At 44.8% G+C, this 20,313-nt stretch overlaps 1 protein-coding gene across 5 annotated transcripts in view; it reads right to left on the reverse strand.

Moving 5' to 3' along the window:
- Positions 1–20,313, reverse strand: part of LOC126177911 (josephin-1) — a 53,885-nt gene that overhangs the window by 33,438 nt on the left and 134 nt on the right. The window contains exons 1-2 of one of the 5 annotated variants that reach the window (XM_049924493.1): positions 20,043–20,309; positions 5,888–5,952 (exon numbers count right to left, since the gene is read on the reverse strand). The exons of 1 other annotated variant lie outside the window; for it this stretch is intronic. Coding sequence is in view for 1 of the 4 variants with exons in the window: in XM_049924491.1 (XP_049780448.1) it covers positions 20,043–20,057 (15 nt within the window). In the remaining 3 variants the exon portion in view is untranslated. Of the gene's footprint in view, positions 1–5,887; positions 5,953–19,917; positions 20,310–20,313 lie in introns of those variants that run through there. 3 more of the 5 variants (XM_049924491.1, XM_049924495.1, XM_049924492.1) reach the window with 3 other exon arrangements.

Genomic DNA, 20,313 nt, shown 5'->3' on the forward strand with positions numbered 1-20,313 from the left:
AAGCAGTTTGCAATTACATCAGAGTCAGTAAAAACTGCTCTATGCAGTGAGAGCACAGGGATGCTGACACGGGTCCGATATCCATAGAGGTGCCTAATCTTGGCCCAAACCTGCGATGGAGAGATATGGAGGCCAATGGTGGAGACATACCATTCCCAGCACGCCTGCTTGTGTTGGCGAATGATGTGGCGGGCCCGCACACAGAGCTGTTTAAAGGCAATGAGGTTTTCTAATGTGGGATGTTGCTTGTGACGCTGGAGTGCCTGCCTGCAATCTTTAATCGCCTCGACGATCGCAGGCGGCCACCAAGGCACAGACATCCGCCGAGGGGACCCAGAAGAACGGGGAATGGCACATTCTGTGGCAGTAATGATGCCGGTGGTGACGGAGTGAACCACCGCATCAATGCCGGCATTAGAAAGAGGCTAAAAAGAGACAACGGAGAAGAACAAGTCCCAGTCAGCCTTATTCATAGCCCATCTGTAGGTGCACCCAGAAGAGTTACGCTGAGGCAGTGACAGAAAGATCGGAAAGTGGTCACTACCGCACAAGTCGTTGTGCACCCTCCATTGGACAGATGGTAAGAGGCTAAGGCTGCAGATCGAAAGGTCGATTGCTGAGTACGTGCCATGCGCCACACTGAAATGTGTGAAGGCACCATCATTTAGAAGGGAAAGGTCGAGCTGTGCCACTACATGCTCAACTGTGGCGCCTTGGCCTATTGCCACTGATCCACCCCACAGAGGGTTATGGGCATTGAAGTCGCCCAGTAACAGAAAAGGGGGCGGCAATTGGGCTATCAGCGCAGTCAGGACATGTTGTGGGACATCACCATCAGGTGGAAGGTACAGACGGCAGACAGTAACAGCCTGTGGCGTCCACACCCGAACAGCGACAGCCTCTAAAGGTGTTTGTAGAGGGACAGACTCGCTGTGAAGGGAGTGAAAGACGTAGATGCAGACGCCACCAGATACCCTTTCATAAACTGCCCGGTTCCTATAATAACCCCGATAGCCACGGAGGGCAGGGGTTCGCATTGCTGGAAACCAAGTTTCTTGAACAGCAATGCAGAGGAAAGGGTGAAGGCTGAGAAGTTGTCTGAGGTCAGCAAGATGGTGGAAGAAACCGCTGCAGTTCCACTGGAGGATGATATTCCCCATGGCTGAGAAAGGCACGAAGGGACTGGAGAGGCAGATTACGCCACTGGATCACCTGCTGCCACTGACTGAGCACCTGTGCAAGTGCTATCCATTGTGTCTGAGGGACTGGCAAGATCCAGGTCCTCAGCGGACGCCAGGATCTCCACCTCATCCTCAGATGTAGAGCTCGAAGGTTGCAGTGGGGTGGGTGCTACCGCAAATTCCTTGGCCTTGGAGGTCTTCCTCTTGGACTTCTCTCGCTGTGCCTTGGGTTTCACCGGCTGGGAGGGCTTCACCGATTCAGTCTCTGGGACGGAGGAGGATCGCGAAGCCCTACGACCAGATGGGAATGGAGGGAGCCAAGGGACCCCTTGCGAGCAAGAGTAGCCGAAGATGTTGGACGGTTCTCTGGCTTAGAAGCGGGGACGCACGTCCCCAATTGGAGAGGGGGGGGGGGGGGGTTGCTCCCGAGGTAGGTGGTGCAGGAGCAACAGGGGGGATAGTGCCCCCTGTGGGCAAGGGGGCATGTGGAGTTGTACGGCTCCGTGATTTGGCTGGAATATGCTGAACTGATGGGGCTAACACGGTTGTCGTTGCAACAACATAGGAGGACGTCATTCGCACAGGATGTAGTCATTCATATTTCCTCTTAGCCTCAGTATAGGTGAGTCGGTCCAGGGTCTTATATTCCACGATTTTGCACTCTTTCTGTAAGATCCTGCAGTCTGGCGAGCAAGGTGAATGATGCTCTCCGCAGTTGACACAGATGGGAGGTTTGGCACATGGAGTATTGGGATGTGATGGGCATCCACAATCTCGACAAGTGAGGCTGGAAGTACAGTGGGAAGACATATGGCCGAACTTCCAGCACTTAAAGCACTGCATCGGGGGAGGGATGTCACAATGGTAGACCATCACCTTGACCTTCTCCGGTAATGTACCACCCTCGAAGCCCAAGATGAAGACACCGGTAGCAATCTGATTATCCTTCGGACCCCGATGAACGCGCTGGACGAAATGTACACCTCGGTGCTCTACGTTGGCGCGCAGCTCGTCATCTGACTGCATAAGAAGGTCCCTATGGTAAATAATACCCTGGACTATATTTAAACTCTTATGGGGCGTGATCGTAACGGCAACATTCCACAACTTGTCACAAGCAAGTAACTGTTGTGACTGGGCAGAGGATGCCGTTTTTATCAGTACTGACCCAGAGCGCATTTTGGACAAGCCCTCCACCTCTCCAAACTTGTCCTCTAAATGCTCTACGAAAAACTGAGGCTTTGTAGACATGAAAGACTCCCAATCAGCTCCCGTACAAACCAGGAACCGGGGCGAATAACTGTTACTGCCATCCTGAGACTTACACTCCTCCCACGGTGTGGCCAGGGAGGGGAACGTTTTTGGATCATATTTCTGTGCGTTAAATTGAGCGCGAGAACGCTTTGAGACTGCTGGTGGCTGGCCACCAGCAAGAGATGATATACCACGCTTCATTGTGGGTCATCCGCCCTGATGCCACCAACTCCGACCAAGGGCCCTCCCCGCGGGCACTACCCAGCCTCAGCAAGAGCCACCTGGCAGGATGGCCATTGCTGGGAGTCCAGATACCCCAGGAGGATAGGCATCTACTCCTTGGCACACGTGGGGAGTTAACGGTGCAGGCATCAGCAGAGCGATCCCTGTGTTGACAGGGGGCTACAACCAACAGGGTACATGGCGGCCCCACCACAACAGACTGGTTACCGTGCTGGATATTTGGTGACATGTAGTCTGTGGTCGTCGTCAGTGCAGAAAGCGGCACTGCACATGGCATGGTGGAAAATGCACGCAGGAATGTATCAATGCCCAAGAGGTGGAGAGCGGGCAGGACTGCAATGCAACCAAGAATAAGCTGGTGAAAGGTCTCAACGCAAGATGGACACAATGCACCAAGTAAGGCGCCCTTCCCCAATCGGCTCGCTCTTTGGAAGAATTTTGAGATATGGAGGTCAAACCCGACAGGGGGACCATCACATAAGGGCCGAAACTTTTGAGACTCCTTTTAGTCACCTCTTACGACAGGCAGGAATACCGCGGGCCTATTCTTACCCCTGAACCTGAAGGGGGGTGGGCACATGGCATGCCAACGCTTTTATACACACAGGCTGCCTAAATAGACTTACTTAAAAAAAAAGAAAAAACCTACTTTACATTTATGGCTGACAAATTGCACAACTGTGGGATTCTAAAACTGATTAGTGGAGTCGGAAAAAGGAGCTGAATAAGATCAAATGGGAATAGAGCAGGGGGTAAATTCAAGTTTAAGCTGTAGTGTCAACAAGTAAGGAGATACTGTATCATAACTTTTCCCAGCACTCATAAAGGAAGTTTTCAGATCCTGAAAGTGGCAAAACAAAGAAGAAATTACTGTTAATGAAATATATCTGAGTTTTGCTGATGACATTGTACTGTCCACACTAGTGCTCATAAACTTCAACAACTAAGAACTTTAGTAGAGCATGTCTGAAAGTAGGAATATAACAACACAATTAAAATATTGTACTGTCAACACATCAGTAAATACGAGGAGTGTTCAATAACTGATGTAACTCACTTCTTTTTCTTGGTCAATTTCAGTTGAAAAAATGAGGAATTTGTTAGGGTACATCTTGGAATATGTCCGCTTCAGACCATGTAGTTTCACGATTATAATTGACGGCCATAAAAGTAGCCTTCAAAATGGTGTCTGTAATGGAGATGTGTTCCACAGCGAGAGCTGTCATTGAGTTTCTTTAGGTGGAAAACCAGAGTATCACAGATTTTCATAGGTGCTTGCAGAATGTCTACTGAGACTGGGCAGTAAACAAAAGCACAGTGAGTCATTGGGCGAAGCATCTGCATCATTGCAACAAGGTCACGCAAACCTGTCCTACCTACCACGTGCTGGCTGGCCAAACATCTGTGACTCCTGCAATGCTGGAACATATGGACACTCTCGTCTGAGGTGACACAGATTACAAACGTCTCGTTATTCAGTGGGATGTCTCTGTTGGAGTGCAGACACACTCATCAACCGAGTGGGCTCCTCGTCTTCCGACTTCCGTTGGCTTCGCCCAATGAAGGATACACTCCATGAGAAGAAGTACATGTATTATGGGCAGGTTACTGATGAAGCAAGATGTTGCCTCCATTGTCGACCAGTAGAGTAGTACCATGTGGCCTCGAAAAATAGGGTTTTGTAGCCAAAAGGATAGGGAATAACATGGAGTATTGGAATCCTGAATAAAACCAACCTGCTTTCAGCGTAAAAATTTGTTGCATTACTTATTGAATACTCCTCATAACAATAGTAGAAACTACAAACAAAGTCACAGTGCTCATTGATGAGTTTTTTTGTACATAGGACAACTGAAGGCAGCAACTGGATGGACACAAAAAGAAAAATAGAAGAGTAAAAATGGCATGAAATGCTACTGGCATACTCAACAGTTATTTCCAAATCAAGGCTCTGAAGCACTTTAAATAGAAAGTTTACAGTGAGTTTGTTTATAAATTTTGTCTTGCACTAATGAGACATGGACTTTTCACAGAAAAATCATTCAAAAACAGAGGAGTGGTTGGCAAACAAGGGAAACATGCATGTTGGAAATTACTATGAGAGAGACGAAAACAGACTTTTACCTCTGTATTCTACAAATCACTTTAAGTTTGTGGCAGAGGGTACTTCCTAGTGTGGCTTGTATTAAGGTTTCTTCCCCATTTCATTCACATATTAAGCGCTGGAAGAATTATTACTTAAATGCCTTTGTGCACACTGTAATTGGCATGATCTTGTCTTTGCGGCCTGTATGGGAGCAACATGCACAGTAGTTGTAATATATTCCTAGATTCCTCAATTAATATTGTTTCTTGAAACCCTGTAACAAGGCGTTCAAAGGATTGTTTGCATCTATTTTCAAGTGTCTTCAGTTCAGGTTTTCAGCACCACAGTAAATCTCTCCTGTAGATCAAGTAAATACATAATCATTTGTGCAATCCTTCTCTGTACATGCCTCAATACCCCTTTTCGTTCTCTATGATGAGGATTCCCTACACTTGAGTAATATTCTAGGGTGACACGAGTGTTTCACGTGTGTCTCCTATGTGGACTACTACATTTTTCTCAGTATCTTACCAGTAAAGCAAAATCTACCACCTACTTTACCTAACCTATGTTGTCTTTCCATTTCAAAACACTACATATTGTTACAGAAATATATTTGTTTGTGACTCACTGATATTGTAATCCAAGGATACTACATTCCTGCATGTCGTGAGTTCAAAATTTTACATTTCTGAACATTTATGGCAAGTTGCCAATCTTTGCACTATGGAAAATGGAATTAATTAACTAACTAACATACTACTAACTAATCGCGTCTGTGAAAAGATCTATGCGCGAAGCACACAACAACTATATCTCAGCAAAATATTTTTCTGTGGTCCCAAAAAAAATCTAAAACTACATAAAATTGCTAAGTGAGTCTAACCCTTCAATCCAGTCACTCATTGACTAGTCAGATATGGCAGTTTTTAACTTCACATTTAACAAATCATTCATGCAGGAGAATAGTACAAACGTACTATCGTTTGACCATCATACAGACTCTAGTAATGGGGGCCTTAGTCTTAGCCACCCCTGTTATAGAAAACAACTGAAATAGTTGAAAGAAAATAAGTCACCAGGTCTCGATGGAATCCCAATTTGTTTTACAAAGAGTACTTACAATATTGGCCCCTTACTCAGCCTGCATTTGTCATGATCTCTCACCCAGCGCAAAGTCCCAAGCAACTGGAAAAAAGTGCAAGGGACTCCTGTACATAAAAGTAAAAGAATGGACCCACAAAATTACAGACTAATAGCCTTAACATCAGTCTACTGCAGAATTCTTGAACCTGTTCTCTGTTCGAATATAATAAATTTACTCGAGATAGAAAAGCTTCTGTCAATGGTACAACATGGTTTTAGAAAGCATAGTTTCTGCGAAACCTAGATTGCCCTATTGTCACATGATATCACACAAACTATGGATGAAGGGCACTGGAAATTTCCATATTCCTGGATTTTTGAAAAGCATTTGGTATATACCCCACTGTAGACTTTTGCCGAAGGTACAAGTATATGGAATACATTCCCAGATATATGAGTGACTGAAAGACGTCTTAAGTAACAGAACCCAGTATGTTGCCCACGATGGTGAGTGTTCATCAGAGAGTGTATGTCTGGATCTGATGGGTGCCTAACAGTGACGTCATCAGCACCCTTACACTTATGAAAACAAACGAATGTGGAGATGGACTAAAAGTGTTGTACAGGTACACGCATGCACTCAAAATGACCACACAGTCCCTCTGTATCACATGCACTCCCATATGCACTAAAACCTATTAGGAGGGAAGAGAGCTAATCAACAAATTAAAGCACAGAGAAAACAAAACACAGAAGAACTGAAAAAAAAGCACAGGGAAATGTGACTGGCTGGTTACTTACAAAAAACTAGGGTGAGCCAGCCATCCTTTAACACATTAACAACATCTCCCTAAATCTTGTTAAAAACGTTGGACAAATCACAAAACTTTAAAACCCTAACTACATTTGTTTGACCATTACATAAAATAGGTGGCAGATCCACTGGCAAATCCGCCACAGTCCGCTGGTCGATAAATAAAATGCATTCCAATAATATGTGGCACACAGTGATCTGCCCGCCACAAGTACAACACAATGGAGGGTCCTCTCGCCAGAGTAAGAATCCATGTGTCATAGGGCTGTGGCCTATGCGAAGACGAGTAAGAAGGACCTAGTCTTGATGTGGCTGGAAGGAAGTACTCCATGGCCGAGTTGTGGGCTTGATGACATGGAGCTTGTTATTGGTCATTGCCAGCCACTCACCTTCCCATCAAGACATGACTTTGTACCTCAACAGCAATCCGATTGCATGAGGGGGATAGCACACCGAAATACCAGAGGATCATGACACGTCTCCTTGGCTGCTTGATTCACCCTTTCATTTCCCACAATTCTAATGTGCCCAGGGGGTACAAACGTTTGAGAGAGTGAAGGGTGCTCACAGAATCTTAGCAGACGAGAAGTCTAACACCGGGAGAACAACTCATCTGCTCCAGTGCTAGCAAGATCACATATAATTCTGCGTCGAAGACTGTAAATTCTGGAAGCAGTCTGACCTTGACGAAACAATCTGGGAAAACGACAGAGCAACCAAGAGTGTTCCCCTAATTATACCCATCTGTAAAAACAGCTACTTGGTCATGGTACTTAGATAAAATATCAGAGAATATCACATTAAAAATGGAAGCACACAATCTAAAATCACTCTGGGCCTCTCGAGTAACCTCTCTGATGACATCACGAGCGGCGAATGACTCCAATCCAGGCAGCGAAGCGTTCTCACATTGGACGATAGCTAGTGTGAACCATCCACTTCCAGTATTCCCTGTGCCAGCATCCAAACTGAAATTCACTCGACATCCTCGGAAAAATATGGCTCCATTCAATATAACAGTTTGCGCGGTTCCATTTGTACCAAGTTTATTTTCGAGGCTTATTATGTGTTTGTAGACAGGCATGCTGTGGCAGCATTGATGATACATACATCGACGAGGCATAGTGCTTCAATGGTGTTGCAGATGGAGCTCACAGCGGAATGATTCTGCTGGCCTGCACTGCCCGCTTATATAGCAAGCGAACGACCTTGTTTATGTAAGCGCTCCAATAAGGGACTTAGACTCTGCAGGCACCAGGAGGCGATCGTTATCCCGGATGCGCATACCGGGTGTTCTAGGTATGCGCATATGCTGATGCGCCGGCCTGGCGCCGAGCCAAGTGGGTTGCGTAACCGGCAGGCTAAGTGCCCAGCGGGCAGTGCGGCACTATGCTTTGTTAATTTTTTCAATCTATATCATCCTTGAGCCCCCGGTTCGAGATGTACCCCTGGATCTGGGGTCGTATTGGTTCCACACAGAGTGACTCCAGCACACGCTTCACATGGATCCCAAATGGCATCGTGGCTCGTGGATGGTTGGAAAACAGGCGTTCGAGAGGTGGACAAGCAACAGTACAGTGTGCGGGTGAAGTTGGAGTTGCAAGGAACTTACATGCCTGATGCACCATGAGGAGTTGGCGCCGGATGGTAAGTGGCGGCTCCCCCACCTCAGCACAGATGCTGATGCTAGGTATGGGATTGGTTCCAATAAGCACCCGTGGCCAGCCGAATCCTCTCATGACGGACAGCGTCAATGATCCACAAGTAATAGGGCCTCGTTGGCCCGCACACTGTGCAACCACAGTCCAGCCGCGAACGCACAAAAGCCCAATAAAACTGAAGGGGATGCGCCCTGTCCACTCCCCAAGACCTGTGGCTAAGGCACTTGATGATGTTCAGTGCCTGCAGGATTCTGGATTTCCAGTTCTCTCAGGTGTAGTAACCATGATAATTGGGAGGCCCAGAAACCACGCTATGTTTCTAAAATGTATGATGGTGTCCCCCATATTCAAGGCAGGCAAATTAAAAAGACAACGACAACGATTAAAATGAAAACACACACACACACACACACACACACACACACACACACACACACACACACACACACTCTCTCTCTCTCTCTCTCTCTCTCTTATCTGCAGAAAACTGGAATCCCAACTTTGCAGCCCACTCCTCTAACCTTCACACTGTAGGTTGCAACTGACAGCTCACTGTTGCACCACTGGAAGAGGAACAGAAAACATCAAGATCATCTACAAATAAGGAGCACAGTACAGGACTCCTTACCATAGACGTGGTACTGTTGATGGCTATGGCAAAGAAGGCAACACTTAAAACACTGCCCTGAGGAACACCATTCTCCTTGTCAAATCGATCAGACAATGTGTCACCAACTCAGGTCCTAAAAATCTGCTGACACAGGAAAGACCACATGAAGATGGGGAGATGGCTATGAAAGCCCCATTGATGCAGTTGTGCGAGAATACAATCTCCATGTAGTATTGTATGCCTTACTTATATTGAAGAATATGCCAATACAGTGATGCTCACAGAGGAAAGCCTGCTGAATAGCTGCCACTAGGAGGATCAGATTGTCAACAACAGATTGAAATCTTCGGAGTCCACACTGAGAGTGGCTAAGGATTTGTCTGGTCTCTAACACCCAGACCTAACCATGGTTAATCAATCACTCCAGGATCTTCCCTACACAGATCTTTAAGGAGACACTGGGATATGTGCAGTCCTTTCCTGGTTTGAGGAGAGGGATAAGAATTGCCTCCCTCCACGAGTTGGGGAAGTTGCCTGTATGCCATATTAGATTAAAACATTCGAGGAGGATTTCCTTTGATACCGTTGACAAATATCAAAGCATGCAGTACCATATTTGGTTGTGACCGGGTGCAGTGTCACAAATCTCAGTCAGTGCCAATTCGAGCTCCCACATGGAGAAAGGGGAGTTGTAGGCTTCAGAACTGTTGGACCTGAAGTCCAACTTTTTCCTCTCTACAGTCGCACAATAGCGACAAAACACCGGATCCTGGCTTACATTGGCATTAGTTTGTGCAAAATGTTCATCCAATGCCTGAGCAATGTCTCTGGGTGTTGTTTGGAAGCACTACTGCTATCGGTAAACGGCTGCATTTACCGGAAATCCTCTGGATGGCTTCCCATACTTTTATTGAAGAAGTGGGGCGATTGATAAAGAGTCCAGGAATACTTGCCATGACCTTTTCTTACTTTCCCTAATGACACATCGAGCCTTGGCCCTAGCGACTCTAAAGGCCCTACAGTTGTCTGCAGTCAGTTGGCATTTAAAATGTCTAAGATCTGCATGCCTTTCCCGGATTGCAGAACAGCACTCATCTGTCCACTCAGGTACTCATAACCTCCTAACCTGTGAGATGGAGATGTCAGCAGCACAATGGATCACTCATGTGATGTTGTCCACCCATGCTTGGATGCTGTCACAGTGTTCGAACACAGCCAGCTGGCTGAAACACATCCAGTTAGCCCTGCTGACCATCAATTTTGGGGGCTCAACTTCAGGTGGTGAGCCATTTAGTAGGTGAAGGTGGATTGGGAAATGGTCACTGGAATGACCTCCCACTGATCAGAGTCAGCGAGGGTGGGAGAATAGAAAGAGAGGTTGATGGCTGAGAATGACCCAGAAGCAGTACAGAAATGTGTGCGAGTACCCGTGTTGAGGATGCACAGCTCGTGTGACCTCAAGAGGCCCTCCAAAACCCGACACCGAGGGCAAGTATTGGTCGAGACCCACAGGACATGATGAGCATTGAAGTCTCTCAGGAGAAGGAACGGTCGCAGGAGCTGTGTGATAAGATCCGTGAGAGCCTCAGAGTCTAGTGCATCTTGTGGAGGTAAATACAGTGAGCAAACAGTGATCCTCCGACACACGCGAATTTGAACTGCAACTGCTTGCAGGTCAGTAGCCAAGAGGAGGGCAGAGGAGCGGTGCGCGTTAGTGACAAACACTGTGGCACCTCTCTTGGCCCTTTTGGTCATCTTTTCGGTATAGCGTATATCCCTGTAGCTCAGGGACATCTTTAAAATGTGTTTCTTGTAAACAAAAGCACAAGGGATGTGCCTGTGCTAGGAGTTACAGTTCCTCCACATGAGTCCTGAAACCATTCATGTTCCACTGTAGCATGGAAGCCATGTCATTGCTGCGGTTTTAATTTACCCCTATCCTTGCACCGGGGAGGTGAAGCACTTAAGGAGCAAGGGGGAGTGGAGGGGCTGCCTGGATCCAAGGCATCTATCTCCATGATATCCTCCTCATCAGTCAGATGGGAAAGAATGACATCTGATGGCGCTTGGGACAGTTTTTGACCTGAACGTTGTGAGCTTTTTCCTGCACCCTGTAGCTTTGAGGATGAGGGGAAAAAGAGGGCACTGAGAGGCACTCTGCTTTTCTTGTACCTTCTGGATGCTTGCTGCAGAACTGTTGTTGCTCTTTCTTGGTGCAGCTGCCTGGATTACTTTGTTCTTACTCTTTTTCCCTTGATATGTATACGTGCAAGTACAAGTGCTTGTGTTGGGTACAAGCACACTAGGTGTTGTCTGTGTAGAAGCGTCCACCTTGAGAATAGGTCTCTGTGTCATGGAAGAATATGAGGCGGCAAAGACAGAGGGTTTCATCGCCTTATATTCTTTTTTGGCTTCAGCTTAGGGGACCCGCGAAAAGAGGGCAGAGTTAGTTCCAGACTGGGTGGTTTCCAAAGCAATTGATGCAGATTGCCAGAGACAGGCAGTCAGTCTCACCGTCATGAGCAGCTTTTCCACAGTTCCCACACATCACTTCACCTCCACAACTCATGGTTGTATGGCAGAAACACTGGCAGTTATAGCACTGCATAGGATTTGAAATGTAAGGCTGAATTATTAAGTCGAATGAACCCCGCCATAAGATGTTCAGGTAGTGTCGCAGAATTGAATGTGACAATGAAAGTGGCAGTCTTTTCAATTGCTCCATTATTCCTGCATGTTCGTTGCTTCACATCGACTATTTATTGGGGTGCCCGTTCTTGCTTCAGTTCTGCTATGTCCATGTCCATGATATCTTAGCATGTGACAATGCTCTCACTGGAGTTGAGAGAGTTGTGCATCTCAATAATGATAGAGTAATCCAGTTTCTGCAATTTGTTAAGAAGGTCTACCTGCTTTGACCTGTTGGTTTCGACCAACATTAAGCCATTACACAATCGTTTTACAGATTTTAATGTTCCAGCAAGATCTTATGGATATAAAAGGGGGACATTTTTTCAAATGTCCGCTCCTTCCTCTTGATCACCAGAAACACATTGTTATTTATGACTCCATGAGCCCTATTACTGCAGTCCAAAGTATTCTTCCTATCAGGAGGACTAGCCTCTCCCATTCTTTCGGATGAATGGGTGTGAATGTTCCCAGGTGGTACACCCTTCCCACTGGGAGGAGAAGAAGATGATTTCGAGAATTCCATCTCAGCCCCACGAGCAGCTAGGGGAATAAGGGTCTACTCAGACAGAGCCCTATGCTGAGTAAGACCTATACAACTGAGGTGCAGCAGGTTCCTTAGAGGTTGCCTGCTAATTACTGTTCCACCTCAACAGCCATGCATCCCATCAGCACACAGCACACCTTGATACTGAGGTTTTTTAATAGAGGTTTATCCCGTCCTCATAATCCAGGTTGTCAAGCCAAGATCCCTGTTCCCTGAGACAAACAACGTTCCACTGCCGCACAACACGGTGGTTGCTGAAGCATGCCCAGAGTTAACGGTGGCAGGGGATCGGCGGCACTTACCAGGAACCCCAGGGTCACCAAGCCCATACCCAGCAAGTCAATGCTGAGCCCCTGAAGACATGTTCTTCAGAGGCAAGAGAATCTTCAGGAGTGCCCAGGGAAGTGTGATAGGACCAGTCTTATTCTCTGTATGCATAAATTATCTGATCAACAGGGTGGACCGCAATCTGCGGTTGTTTGATGATGATGTTGTGGTGTACAGGAAGGTGTGAAAGTTGTGAAACTTCAGAAGGGTACAAGAAAAGTAGATAAAATTTGTAGTTAGTGTGGTGAATGGCAGCTAGCTCTAAAAGTGAAAATGCAGGTTATTGCAGATGAGTAAGAGAAACAAATCTGTAATGTTCAAATACAGCATTAGAAGTGTGGTGCTTGACAGTCATGTCGATTAACTATCTAGGCGTAATGTTGCGGAACAATATGAAATGGAATAAGCATGTGAGGATCGTGGTAGGGAAGGAGAACGGTCAGCTTCAGTTTATTGGAAAAATTTTAGGGAAGTGATGATGATGATGATGATGTTTGGTTTGTGGGGCGCTCAACAGCACGGTTATCAGCGCCCGTACAATTTCCCAACCTTTGCGCAGTCCTGGATGATGATGAAATGATGAGGACATCACAAACACCCAGTCATCTCGAGGCAGGTGAAAATCCCTGACCCCGCCGGGAATCGAACCCGGGACCCCGTGCTCGGGAAGCGAGAACGCTACCGCGAGACCACAAGCGGCAGACTTTTAGGGAAGTGTGGTTCATCTTTACAGGGGATCACATATAGGACACTAGTGCAACCTGTTCTTGAGTACTGCCTGAGTGTTTGGGATCCACATCAGGTAAGACTGAAGGAAGACATGAAAGCAATTCAGAGGCAGGCTGCTAGATTTGTTACTGGTAGGTTCAAACATCATGCAAGTACTATGGGAATGCTTTGGGAACTCAAATGGAAATCCTTGAGGGAAGGCGATGTTCATTTCAAGGATCACTATTGAGAAAATGTAGAGAACCAGTATTTGAAACCGATTGCAGAATGATTCTAGTGCTGCCAATATACATTTCATATACAGACCACAAAGATAAAAGAAATTAGAGCTTGTATGGAGGAATAAAGACAGTCATTTTTCCCTCACTCCATTTGCAGGAAAGGAAATGACTAGATGTTGTACAGGGTACCCTTTGCCATGCTCCATACAGTGGCTTGCGAAGTACGTATGTAGACACAGATGTAAATTAATTAACTAATAACTAACTTATAAAGATCTGATTGAATAACTGAGCAGCCTTTTTCAGATTGTACATCATTATAGATAACTCCTTCATCTGTGAATAGTATCGGGTTACTACTAATACTGTCTGCCGAGTCATTAAAACACCACATGAAGAGCAATAATCCCAACACTTCTCCAGGTCAAGCCTGTAATTGCTATTACATCTGTCAGATAAAAACTTGCTGTGTCATCAATAACAGGAAATTCTCAATCCAATCACAAAGTTTGTTGTTTCATTAATATGCATTGTTGTGGGACTGAATCAAGTGCTTAACAGAATTTAAGAAATACTGCCTCCATCTGACAGCCTTGATCCACCACTTTTAGGATATTATATGAGGAAAGCAAGAGATTGGTTTCACGTGGCTAAAACTTGGTGGTTGGCACGGAGGTGGTCATTCTGTTTGAGACATCTCTTTACACCTGATCACAGAGTATGTTATATGAGTCTACAACAGATTGCTACCAAACACATTGTACCTTACTTCTTCCACACGTCTTGTAGATAGGAGGTGACCTGTGCTTGCTTTCAACTACTGAGCCAAGTTCTTTGTTCAAGATCTCTGAAGTATATTCTCATTAGAGCAGTAGCTAACTCAGATGAAAATTCTGTATAGAATATAATAGGGATTCAATGGGTCCTGGGATTTTGTTCAATTTTAGTGATTTCAGCTCTTCCTTAATGCCACTGACACTCATTAATATCTATATCATTCATCCTTGCAATAGTACAAGAACTGGACAGTACTCTGGGAGTTTCCTTCGTAAAGGAACATTTGAAAACTGAGTGCTGAATTTCTGCTTTTTCTTTGTTACAGTCAATTCCAGCTCATGTATTTTCTGTGAGTGTCTGGACACTAACTTTGCTGCCACTGATAACCTTTACAGCCACTGATAACCTTTACACATCACCAGAATCTCTTACTGAGCAAGGTGGTGCAGTGGTTAGCAGACTGGATTCACGTTCGGGAGGACGAAGATTCAATCTTGCGTCCAGCAATCCTGATTTAGGTTTTCCGTGATTTCCCTAAATCGCTTCAGGCAAATGCCAGGATGGTTCCTTTGAAATGGCACGGCCGACTTCCTTCTCATTCCTTCCCTAATCCGATGAGACCGATGACCTCACAGTTTGGTCTCCTCCACAGATCCCCCCCTGCCACAAATCTCTTTGGGTTTTATGAGAGATCTTTTGATAAGATATTGCTACAGTTGGCACTGAAAGCTTCATGTAGTGCCCTTTTGACAGCCAAATACATTTCCCTTAACATCTCTCTATCTACAATCCTATGTTTTGTTTTACATCTCTTGTACACAACTCAATGTGTCTTTATGCCTTTTTTTTATCTCTCCAATGATAGATCAATTATTCTTCTAAATAATAAAGCACCAACATTTTTCCATTCTTCATTGAGATATAATGCAACTACTCGTTTTAGTTTCCCTTTGTAGTCAGGTTATCACTGTTGCTACAGCTGTTCCAAGGTAACTGATACCACTTTCAAAGTGAATATCTTCAAAGAGATCAGGTCTATTTGTTGCCATTTGATTTAATTCATTTCCATCATGAGCAGGCTTCTGAACTACTGGTTCTAGGTAGTTTGAGAGAAAGCATTTAGAAGTGCTTCGCAAGAAGTCTTGTCACACTTACCTCTTACAAAACTGTAATTTAACGGTTCTGAGAACAACATAGTTGAAAGACATAATAGATTATAATTAAAATGAAATGGAAGTGGGTGGAAAGTATGGTAGATACACTAAGGAATTTCTTTGCTAGGTTTCAAGAAATAAGTAAAGAGCAAGAAAACAACCTAAGAGCAGATGGGTAGATGACAGGAAGCATGAGTAAGCAACATTAACATGTAGAAGTGAAATATCTGACAAACCTGACATTGCCCATGTATTAATTTTTCCAGTTTTCTATTAGAACAAGAAATGAACTGTGTTTGTACTGCAATGTCCAAAAAATTTCATTTCCATGTATTCAAGAAAACATCTTTCAAATTGTAAAACAGTTGTACAAAGAAATATAAATAATCTACAGATGTATAACTACAGCCACTTTGATGTCTACAATTCAATTTTGTAAACATCTCCATGGCAAAGCCTTTTCATACCTATAAACAAAGCTATTGTTTTCCCCTACAGCTGTTTGCGCTTCCCAGTTGAAAGCTGTCAAAAATGCTGACAGGCATCAGGGATTTCCTTAAGCTGACCCGACTGTACGAGTGTCTTAGTAGTACAGAATACATGTATTAAAACTTCCACGTGTGATGTGGCAGTTTTTCACACATCTAATAGTTTATGACGTCTTATCTCCTGAACTACGATAGGTAGGTTGTTTGCTTGGTTGGTTTGGGGTACAAAGGGACCAAACTACAGGGTCATCAGTTCCTTTTTCCTGACACAAGCAAGGCTCAAGGTACAAAAACACCCAACACCACACCAAAAAAGAAAATGAATGGAATGAACAAAAAATGGGAAAAACATACACCACAAGGAAAAGTAGAAGAAGGTATTAAAACCATAGAGCAGATGGTCTGGGCTGGCTGATTACAATAATAAAAGAGGACGAGCCAGCCAGTCTGCAACAAACTAAAATATCCACCCCAAAAAGACAAAGTGAGATGAACCCAAGTAGGGAAAAGACAACCACTAAGACAAACAAATGCAAAGAACGTGCGATAGAGTTAAAACGGAGAGAGGGTGACGACTTCAGAGAGAAGTCTAAATGCCCACCCTTAGATGGTAGGATAAAAAAAACCCTCATGAATAAAACGTAAAACTAAATCTTCTGTTGAGGCATTGTCACCCAACATTGAAAGTAGGGTGCAGGGAAGGTTAAAAGTCCGCCGCAGAGCGGCTAAAAGTGGGCAATCCAGTACAAAGTGGACGACAGTCATATGTAAGTCACAGTGACACTGAGGTGGGTCCTCATGAAGGCGGAGGTAGCCATGTGTTAGCCACGTATGGCCAATGTGGAGCCAGCAGAGAACCACAGAGTCCCTGCGAGAGGCCTGCATGGAGGTCTTCCACAGATTCATAGTCTCCTTAAGGGCACGCACTTTGTTGTGCGTACTGAGATTATGCCATTCTGTCTCCCAAAGCTGAAAAACCTTGTAGCATAATAATGATTGCAGGTCAGTTACAGGGATGCCGATCTCCAGATGAGGTTTCCATGTAGCCTGTCGGCAAGTTCATTTCCTGGGATTCCGATGTGGCCTGGGGTCCACACAAACACCATGGAACAACTGGACCATTCCTGGGCATAGATGGACTCCTGGATGGTCGCTACCGAAGGATGGCGGGGGTAGCACTGGTTGATAGCTTGTAGGCTGCTCAAGGAGTCAGTACAGAGGAGAAACAACTCACCAGGCCATGAGCAGATGCACCCAAGAGCACGAGAAATGGCCACCAGCTCTGCAGTGAAAACACTGCAGCCATCTGGCAAGGAGTGCTGTTCAATATGTTCTCCATGAACATATGTGGAGCCAATGTGACCATCAGCCATTGAGCCATCTGTGTAAACCACTTCATGGTCCCGGTACATGTCAAGAATCGAGAGGAAGTGACAGCGGACAGCTGCGGGGTTAACCGAGTCCTTAGGACCATGTGAAAGGTCCAGGCAAAGCCTCGGCCTAGGTGTACACCATGGTGGTGTACGTGAATGGATCTCAAGTATAGGTGGTAAAGGGGAGGACTCCAGTTTGGAGAGAAGGGATCGCACACGAACCACAATCGTGAGCCCTGACCTGAGCTGCCGATGCAGGAGATGAACTGCTGCAGGTGAGAAAAGGAGACAGTAATTTGGATGCTCAGGAGAACTACAAATGTGTGCAACATAACTGGCAAGCAGTTGTGCACGTCAGATCTGCGGTGAAGGGACTCCGGCCTCCACCAGGACACTTGGTGTACTGGGCCAAGGAAACACAATGCTGAGGGCGCCGCAGAATCGTAAACCAGACTCCAATAGTCAAGGTGGGAATGAACAAGGGCTCTGTAGAGCGGCAGCAGCGTACAGCGATCTGCACCCCAGTTGGTGTTGCTCACACAGTAGAGAGCATTGCAGTGCTGCCAGCACTCTCGCGTAAGCTGACGAAGGTGAGGTAGCCAAGTCAGTCGGGCATCGAAAAACCAGTCCTAAGAATCAAAACGTCTCCACTACAGTGAGTGGATCGTCATTAAGATAAAGTTCAGGTTCCGAATGAACAGTATGACACCGACTGAAGTGCATGACACATGACTTTGTGGCTGAAAACTGGAAGATGTGGGCTCGAGCTCATGACTGTGCCTTGTGAATGGCTCCCTGTAGGCGCAGCTCAGCAACACCAGTACTGGAGGAGCAATACGAAATGCAGAAGTCACCTGCATACAGAGAAGGGGAGACCAACGGCCCTACAGCTGCTACTAGGCCGTAGATGGAGACTAAAAATAGAGATACACTCAATACGGAACCCTGCAGAATGCCATTCTCCTGAATACGGGGGGGTACTATGGCAGGCACCAACTTGGACACGGAAAGCACGGAGCAACAGGAAGTTTTGGATAAAAATTGGGAGCGGGCCCCACAGACCCCACTCATACAATGTGGCAAGGATATGACGTCGCCAGTTCATGTTGTATGCAAAGCAAAAGACAGCAACCAGATGTTGGCATCTGAAAAAGGCTGTTCAGATGGCAGACTCGAGGGACACAAGATTATCAGTGGTAGAGTGACCTTGGCAGATGCCGCCCTGACATGGAGCTACAAAGACAAGACTAGATTACTTACACTCTGCACACACACACATCTAAGCAGTCATTCTACATGTGCTTCCATCACAAATCAAACAGGTGGGAACTCTAACAGATACTTCTGTTTGAAGAACCCTTCGCCACACACTTCACAGTGTGTTTGCAGATTATGAAATTATATGTAGAGTTAGTGTGACTAATTTAAATTTTATGAAGTTATTTCATTTCTGAGGAGTTGTAGACAAGATATACCTGAGTAGAAATAATGCAGGGAAGTATTGTTTGTACCTGGACTATCGTTTGGATTGGAAGATGCGGTTAATTATTTGAAACAAAAAGTTGAGGATGGAGCACACAACAATTACTTAGGCCTACAGCAGTCATTTCACCATGGGTTCTCGGCATAATTGGATAAGTTAGTAGTTGTTCTGAGAATGGGCAGATACTACAGCAAGATTGAAGCACATTATGTACCTGTCAGGCAACTGTAATGTCAAATACTATACTAACATAGCATCCATACTAAAACCATGGTATTTACAAACTAAATACACGTATAAAAATAGTTGAAGAACTCCAGGAAAGGAGGAAACGAGGTTATTGCCGGACTGTACATTTGGCTCATCATTCGCATACAGCACTTTGCAGTCGGATAACAAACCTGTGCCACAGAAAATGTTTCCATGGAATCCTATAGTTCAGTTGTTTACATAAGCATGATAAGTTTTTTACGATTATCATAATATTTGAATCACCTCACATAAATGACACTTGTGAATTCTACAAAACCTAGACGTGACTGTTCTTAAATACATAATTCAGTGTATCTTTTGACAGTCAGCTTCATCAGTTGTTAAACATGCACCGGTACCTATAATAATGTGGTTATATAGAAATTCATGCAGTTTGTTAACATATTTGACTGTGTTTAAGGTATACTACTGCTCACTTAAGTTCCATTGTTATAATAATAAACATCGCGTGAATTCAGTACAAAATAAAAAAAAACACAGAATGTTAATTTTGTTTGTGATTAGGACTAGGCCTAATTTATTCTGACAGGGACAGTAAAACTTGCAGTTAATGTACATTGCCGTCATTAAAGACTGATTTCGTTACTTTAGAGATATGGACTGCGATCTCAGAATATGACGACCAGATATGTCGTGTTACCAGTCCTTCCAAGTAATAACATGCATAAATAAACCAGTCACATTAAACTCATAATTTACAGGCAGTAGTTTCACGCATCACGTAAGATTTGCTTGGACATGACAAGCAATTGTCCCGTGGCAACTACTGATATGAGTTTACTGTGGCGAAAAACGTGACACTATGTAATTGCAAAACTTTATGAAAGTCGTGGCTGCCCTAGAACTCGTAAACACTTCCTTGTACCCCCAACAGGTAAAACGAAGTAAACAAATCAATCAGTTAAAACAAGAAACCACTAACTTCAATTCCAAAGCAGGCACTTCTACAGGAAAAATCGAGGAATGGATCACCCTGCGTAGAGCGTCAACAGACAAACATGTTAATAACTTACAAGATGAATTACAACACTCTCAGAGGTGACTTACTTTAACTACCTCCATAACTTCGGTTTTTCAACATTGTCGCCAACACCTAAACCACTCGTTATATGAGTAGTGCGGAAATGCAGCGTAGTAATCATAATGCTCTGTAATTATTAAACCAGCTAACACGACATAGTGAAGAACTCTCCATAAATATGTAAATTGCCAAATTGCGCATGGCAGAATATCTGTATTAGAGTTCAGCGAACAGTTCACGATTGGTCACAGAGTATTAATAAAACTCTGCATGTTTCTATTTAGTCCATCACTTAAA

Source organism: Schistocerca cancellata, chromosome 1 (assembly GCF_023864275.1).
Source record: "Schistocerca cancellata isolate TAMUIC-IGC-003103 chromosome 1, iqSchCanc2.1, whole genome shotgun sequence".
In the NCBI taxonomy this organism is placed as follows: Eukaryota; Metazoa; Arthropoda; class Insecta; order Orthoptera; family Acrididae; genus Schistocerca; species Schistocerca cancellata.